The sequence below is a fragment of the Suricata suricatta genome, chromosome 11 (assembly GCF_006229205.1).
Source record: "Suricata suricatta isolate VVHF042 chromosome 11, meerkat_22Aug2017_6uvM2_HiC, whole genome shotgun sequence".
Classification (NCBI taxonomy): Eukaryota; Metazoa; Chordata; class Mammalia; order Carnivora; family Herpestidae; genus Suricata; species Suricata suricatta.
The window spans coordinates 190,411-197,606 of NC_043710.1; the positions used below are offsets into that span (position 1 = coordinate 190,411).

The following is a 7,196-nucleotide window of genomic DNA, read 5'->3' on the forward strand; positions in this document are numbered from 1 at the left end:
ACCCTGTGGTCGCGGGCGGCGGACAAAGGGCCATGTGGGGCCGGGGGACGCGGCGTGGGGCGCGCGGGAACTGGGGGCCGCAGCGATGCCGCTGAACACGGCCCGAGGCGGGGCAGGGCCGGGCGCGATGCCGTGGTTCCCGGTGAAGAAGATCCGCAAACAGATCAAGCTGCTGCTCCTGCTGGTGCTACTCACCTGCGCCGCGTGGCTCACGTACGTGCACCTGAGCCTGGTGCGCCAGGGCCGCGCGCTGCGCCAGCGGCTGGGCTACGGGCGAGGTACGGGAGGGGGCGCGCGCCCTGGGGCTGGGGTGGGGGCGGTGAGGACTCCGAGAAGCGCGAGTGCCGGGCCTTCTCACCGCGCCCGGAGACCCCGGCCGCCCTTCCCAGCTCTGCGACATTTGGGCAGGGGGCGCGGTTCGGCCCGGCCCGGAGCCCAGTGACGTCAGCAGTGACGTGCGCGACCCTTTTGGGGAGCGTCCCCGAACCTAGGCGGACTCCGGGATCTGACCTGGAGCCAGGAGTGACGGGGTTAACAGAGATTGCCTCCAGGCCCTGCAGCTGGGGTTTTCAAGAAGGCCTTGCACCTCCACCGCTGTCTCCTGAGCAAAGCCTCAGTTTACCCATCTGCTGGGGAAGTGGGGAGAGACGGGGTGGGGTGGGGGAGGACTTGGAGGGAGCTGACAGGTGCAGTTGGAACGCTTCCTGAAGGGGGTGCCCTAGGTAATCCTGTAACAAGGGACTGACAGTCTTTTGTGTTGGGGGTGGGGGTGGGGAAGCATCGTGATGGGGATCCAGCCTGGGAACCCCTGAACTGCCTGGAGTAAACTTTCCCAGGCTCCTCCAGCTCACACTCCAGTGAGGACAATGAATCCACAAAGCAAATCAGGTCCTGGTGAGTGTTGTGTGAAAGAACCAGGGCAGGAGTCTGGGTGGCCTCTTGAAGGCTGTGGCCTCTCACACACATGTGGAGGGACAGTGTGCCTGGCAGGAGGGGTGAGGCTATGACAGCCTGGTGGGAAGGGGAGAAGCTGGGAGCCTGGAACTGGGGGGAGGGGGGAAGGCATGGGAGAGAAGGAAGCACCTCAAGACAGGACTAACAGCCCCCCCCCCCCCCACCGCCAAACCTCCTCCCAGAAGAGGCCAGAGTGGAAGCCTCTGCCCAGGGCGGGGAAGCTCCCAGCCAGGGTACCACTGCCTCTTCTTAAGGCAGTGTGGTGCTGGGTGTCCTTAGGGTGGAAGGTCGGGGGTGAGTCTCTTGCTTCCTAAACCCCTTCCTAACAATGACTTTGGGTTACCGCACCCAGGGCCACTCCACTGAGGGCCTCCCTGTTGAGTCCCATCCTGCCTCCCCTCCGTGTGCCTGGATACCTGGCTCCACAGACCTCTCAGGCCAAGGGTCCAACCCCCAGAGTCTACACCCCTCACAGCCACCACACCCATGAGGGGCCCCCAGCACTGCTCAGTCCCTAAAAGAAGCCCTCCTCCCCCCCGGCTGTCAGCAAATAAGGCAGGACCCCAGAGCGTGACCCAGTGACACAGAAGAAAACCAACCTCCCCTTCCCAGTCACCTCTGTGGCTTTCCGAGCAACCACAGTCCTCACCAACTTAACTTCCTGAGTAGCTGGGGAGTCTAGCTCAGCAACTAGGAGGGGTTGGGAGTGTGGGAACCCCATTTCTGAAACCCTCTCTGCTGTCAGCTGGACCAGCAGAGAAGCTGGGAGACTCCCCAGACTTCCCTCCCTACTCCTGGGTGAGCAGGAGCTGTTCAGGGTCCTGGAAGGTGTAACCACCCCAGCCCACAGGTCTTGGCTCTGGGCCGCAGCCCCACCTTCTGTCCAGCCACCTGGGCTCCCACCAGGATAAGGTTGTGAGAATCTGAGCAGCTAGACACTCCTGAGGCCTTTTTGACTGTTGGGCTAGTGCTATCTTCACTTCCAACTGGGGTAGCAGCCTGGGGTGGGACAGGAAGGCTACCTTCCTGGCCCTGCAGGATACCTGTGTGGCAGGAGGCCTCTGGGGACCTCACTGTGCTGGACAGTAGTGGCATCCTGGGCTGGGACCCCACCACAGAAGGCCCTTGGTACCAATGGACTTAGCTTGGTGGGCAGGGAGCATCAGGGCCACACTGGAGGGATTTGGCCAGGAACCTCTTAGGGGGCTCATCTCCCAGCTGGACAGAGGACCGTGGAGGAGGAACCCAGGAGGAGGAGCAGGTGGGCAGGTACCCCAGGGGTCCTACAGGCAGGAGACTAAGGTCAGCTCCCCTCCCCTGGAAAAGGAACCCAGGCCAATTGTGTCCACACAGGAATCTGTGGGTCTGGATTGAAGGATGGGCATGGATGTTGAAACTCTGGCTTGCCCCGGAGCAGAGGGGGTGCTCCTGGATTGGGTACCCCTGGATGGGAGCACCCTGGGGGGCAGAAGAGGAATATAATAAAGCCTCCTAGAAGAGCCCTGGGTCCCAGAGTGTGGCACCCCACAGGGTACATGGTGGAATGTTCAGGTCCACAGCTTAAGCAAGAAGCCTGGGAATTTGAGAGAGCCAGGGGCATGGGAATAGTCTGCCCCAGGATAGGGGGTGTTTGTAAAGGTGCCAAGCTCTGGAGATACCACAGACAGACGTAGGAAGGACTCCTCAGGGGCACAGTTTCTCTCTGGAGCCACGTTGGCCCCCAGGCCCCCAGCAGCTAGACCAATGTGTCTGTTCCTGTTCTGTGCAGGCTGGTACAGGGCTCCTTTGATTCGAAACCCTGTCTCACGACCAGCAGGTGGCACGTGTGCCGTGAGTGGGGGCTGGCTGAGCCTTAAGACAAAAGCACCAGCCTTCCGATGACAAGCTCCAGCACTAACCATCAGCTCCTGTTTGATGAGGGAGGGAGACACAGAACCCTCAGGATGAGGGGAAATGCCGAGGGCACAGTGCAGTAGTCCTGGGGACCTTCCTGAGGGCAGAGCCGCTGGTAAAGGTGACCAGATGAGTGTGTGTGTGTGTGTGTGTGTGTGCGCACGCACGCATGCATTAGCACGTGCACACACATAACTCTGCTCCCTGACACCAGTCAGGGGGCTAGGAAAAGCCAGGTGGAGGGCTTGAGAGGGGCTGCCCACCCCAGAGGTGGGAGGTGGAAGAAGGGCCCAGAGAGCAATTGCCCCGCTTCAGGTGGGGCGCCGGGCAGCACGGGGAGGGGATCCCACTGTCCCCACCTGGCCCCGAGCGGCAGGGGCTGTGCCTCAGAGAGAGCGCGGGCCCCAGTTATTCGCCACGTGCTGCCCACAGATGGTGAGAAGCTGAGCAGTGTGACAGAGGGCAGGGGCGTCCGGGCTGCACTGTCCACACAGAGGGCAGAGGATTCCAGCGAGAGTCATGAGGAGGAGCAGGCGGTAAGCAGGACTGTGGGAAGGAACGCGTGTGTGCAGCACACTCAGACACGTCCCCGAGGCTACTCCTGTGCCAGTGGCCTCAGGACCTGCGGGCTGTGTGGATGGACGCAGGTGCAAGCACCCAGCGTGGCCCAGCCTACAATTGATGTCTGGGTGGGTGTGCACATGCGCGCTGGCCACCGCCTGCCTGGGCAGGTGTGGTGCGGGTCCTCTGAGTGCGTATGGTTGGGGTACGATGGATTTGGGATTTTATGGCCAGATGTGAGCAAGGGAGTCCTTGTGAGGTTGTGTCCCGGTGTATGTGGGTGTGCGACCCCTCCCTGTCTTCCCGTTGCTCGGCTTTGACCCTGGGGTCTTTTCTGTCCTGTAGCCAGAAGGACGGGACCCAAACACGCTGTTTCCTGTGGGGGCTGGAAAACCACCCCCTCTGAACCTCACCCATCAGGCACCCCCGTGGTGGGAAGAGGTGAGCCCTGCTGGGCTGTGATGGGCTTCAGGGGAGGGGCGGGGGTGGGGCTGTGTGGAAGGTAAGGCCCCCCTCCTGCCCCCAGTACAAGGGGCAGGTGAACCTGCACGTGTTTGAGGACTGGTGTGGAGGCGCCGTGGGCCATCTGAGGAGGAACCTGCACTTCCCGCTGTTCCCGCACGTGAGTGTCAGTGGTGGGGGGGGCAGGGCTGGCCCCCCAATGTAGAAAGTCTGATCGTCAGAGGCCACTGCCCCCCCAGACTCGCACCACTGTGAAGAAGTTGGCCGTGTCCCCCAAGTGGAAGAACTATGGACTACGGATTTTCGGCTTCATCCACCCGGCGAGAGATGGTGCGGGGGTGGGGAGGTGCGGGGGGGAGCAGCAGGAAGGGCCCCACACCACCCCTCTGAGCCCCTGTCCTGTGGCCTAGGAGATGTCCAGTTCTCTGTGGCTTCGGATGACAACTCTGAGTTCTGGCTGAGCCCAAATGAGAGCCCGGCGGGTGCCCAGCTGGTGGCTTTTGTGGGCAAGGTACCCTTAACCCCACAGCCCTCCCGCCCCAGCCCCTCCACCCCCACCCCCACCTGTCTTCACTGGGCCTCCTCCGCCTCCGTCACCTGTCTCCTCCAGCTTCTGAGGGATGGGGACTGGATGAGGCTGGTGCCCCCAAGGAGAGGGTGAACCCCCCGCCCTTCTGTATCGCTTCCCAGACTGGCTCAGAGTGGACGGCACCTGGGGAATTCACCAAGTTCAGATCGCAGGTGTCCAAGCCCAAGCGGTGAGTGACTGGGAATGTGTGTGCACAAGTGAGTTTGGGAGGGGTGGGGCGACGCGCACTAGCACACAGGAAACCACTGCACCTGCACTGTCCCGGCCACACTGCCATCCCCCTGAGGGACCATCCCTGAGCACCCCACTTTTTTGGGGCTTTCTGTTTGAGGCTCCTGGGGCATGGTAAGAACATGTCCCCCTAACTGCTTATGTCCCCAGGCTCATGGCCTCCCGGAGGTACTACTTTGAGCTGCTGCACAAGCAAGATGACCGAGGCTCAGACCACGTGGAAGTGGGCGTGAGTGTGGCCTCCATCCGTGGCCTTCCAGAGAATCTACATTCCCTCCCCTGTCCTGCTCTGCTCCCAACACTCCCTGCAGGACAATGATGTGGACCCTGCCTCCTTATCCTAGGAGTTCCCATCTAGTTAGCAAAGCAGACACTCGGGTCCAAGATCAACTCTGCCTGCTCAGGGAGGCTTCATGGAGGAAGTGGTGCTTGAGTAGAGCCTTGAGAGATGAGAGGGAACTCCAGATCTTGAGAAGAGTAGAGGAATGGGACCGGCCAGAGTTCTTCCAGAACTCCGGAGGTTCCAGGGGCCAGGCGGGGGCTGCAGGGCCAACCCTGGACAGCTCTGGGCAGCCCACAACAACTGAGTGTGCATTTCAGGAAGCACCCTTTGGCCACTGCTGCAGAGAGCCTGGGGGAGGGATCTTTTATGCATGGTCCCTGAAGCAGGGAGGTGGGAAAGGAAGAAGTGGCAGATGCATAAGATAGAGGGCCTGGGCCTGGCTAGGTGAGGTGGGGCTGGGGGGATGGGGCATGCGTGTGCCCTGTGTGCCAGGTGTCAACCCAGCTCAGTTGGCAGGGAGTCCAGGCTGGATATGCAGATTTGGAGTGATCTTGTGGAAGCCAAGGGGTACCAAGAAGACCCAGAATGAGCTAAAAAGGAAGAGCAACTGGAACAGCTCCCAGAAACCCCAACTTGAGGGAAGGAGAGGCAGAGCCTGCAAAAGAGACTGAGAAGGAGCAGCCACAGGAATGGGGAAACGGGGAGGGTGAGGTCCTGTGAGATGAGAGGGAGGGCCCTATGGAAGGCTGGCTGTGACCCCCAGGAGGGCAACCCGCAGCTGCCGCCGCTGCAGAGTGGGGAGCGGGCCACGGCAACACCATAACCAGCGGCAAGGAAGTGCTCAAGATGTCAGAAAAGGCCTGGAGGGAGCATGGGGGGGAGGGGTCTCCCATCCACCAAGAACCCCTCTCCCATCCAACTCCCTGTGCCCTTGAAGGGGCTGTCCCCACTCGTTCCCCATGCTCACATCAAAAAAAGACCCATTCCTCTCCAGCTCCAAGACACAGAGCTTTGGTCCTGACCACTCTTTCCCTTCCCTAGTGGCGAGCCTTCCTGCCGGGCCTGAAGTTTGAGGTCATAGGCTCTGCTCACATCTCCCTGTACACAGGTGTGGAGCCCAGTGCCTCTTTGGGGACAGGGGCGGGCTCCTGATCCTGGGTCTCTGGGATAATCTCTGGATGTGGGTGGGGAAGGGTGAGGAGTGGTCTTTGGGTATTCCTGAGGACGTCACACATTCCTCTGTCCCCAGACGAATCATCCCTGAAGATGGACCATGTGGCCCATGTCCCCCAGTCTCCAGCCAGCCACGTGGGGGTGCGCCTGCCACAGGAGGAGCCCAGAGCTGACATGCTGCGCCCAGACCCCCGAGATACCTTCTTCCTCAGTGAGAGGGGACCAAGGGGCGGGGGCGGGGCGGGAATACCCAGCCTGCCACTCTGTGACCACTCCTCCCACAGCACCTCGGGTGGAGCCTTCGAGTCTGGAGAATGTGCTGGAGCCCTGCGCCTACGCCCCCACCTATGTTGTCAAGGACTTTCCCATCGCGAGATACCAGGGACTGCAGTTTGTAAGTGCCCTTCACCAATACCTTCCCGGCGGCCCGGCCTCCTTCCCAGGGTCCCCTGACCTCTGCCCCGCCCTCAGGTGTACCTGTCCTTTGTCTACCCCAATGATCACACGCGCCTCACACATATGGAGACGGAAAACAAATGTTTCTACCGCGAGTCGCCACTGTACTTGGAAAGGTGGGCGGGGCCGACGAGGGATGAGGGCGGGGCCTCTGCAGGGGGCAGCAGCGGAGGGGGGGCGGGGTTGTCCTCTCTGATGCCCCGCACCGCCCCAGGTTTGGGTTCTATAAATACATGAAGATGGACAGGGAAGAGGGACAGGAAGATGAGGAGGAAGAGGTGCAGCGCCGAGCCTTCCTCTTTCTCAACCCGGATGGTGAGTGCCCCTCAGCAGCCCCCCCAGTCTGTGCCCACCTGGGCTGGCAGGCTTAACTGTGCTTCCTGCAGACTTCCTGGACGACGAGGATGAGGGGGAGCTGCTGGACAGTCTGGAGCCCACGGAGGCATCCCCCCTGCAGACCAGCCGCCGACTCCCCGCCCCCGGGGCCCCCGCCTCGCCTGGAGCCACTCCCACCCCGCAGCCCAGCCCCGGAGACCCGCCCCCCGCTAGGCGCTCCCGCGCGCTGAGCTGGGCCCACCCCGACCGGGCCGCGCG

The 7,196-nt window shown here is 61.9% G+C and overlaps 1 protein-coding gene across 1 annotated transcript in view; it reads left to right on the top strand.

The window, feature by feature from the left end:
• Positions 1-51: 51 nt before the first annotated feature.
• Positions 52-7,196, top strand: part of B4GALNT4 (beta-1,4-N-acetyl-galactosaminyltransferase 4) — a 12,047-nt gene continuing 4,902 nt past the window's right edge. Inside the window, exons 1-14 of the mRNA XM_029914932.1 lie at positions 52-278; positions 3,280-3,383; positions 3,754-3,849; positions 3,935-4,030; positions 4,110-4,200; positions 4,281-4,381; positions 4,561-4,628; positions 4,841-4,919; positions 6,015-6,081; positions 6,223-6,357; positions 6,431-6,540; positions 6,618-6,718; positions 6,817-6,917; positions 6,989-7,196. Coding sequence (XP_029770792.1) covers positions 86-278; positions 3,280-3,383; positions 3,754-3,849; positions 3,935-4,030; positions 4,110-4,200; positions 4,281-4,381; positions 4,561-4,628; positions 4,841-4,919; positions 6,015-6,081; positions 6,223-6,357; positions 6,431-6,540; positions 6,618-6,718; positions 6,817-6,917; positions 6,989-7,196 — 1,550 coding nt within the window. The 5' untranslated portion in view covers positions 52-85. The remainder of the gene's footprint in view (positions 279-3,279; positions 3,384-3,753; positions 3,850-3,934; positions 4,031-4,109; positions 4,201-4,280; positions 4,382-4,560; positions 4,629-4,840; positions 4,920-6,014; positions 6,082-6,222; positions 6,358-6,430; positions 6,541-6,617; positions 6,719-6,816; positions 6,918-6,988) is intronic.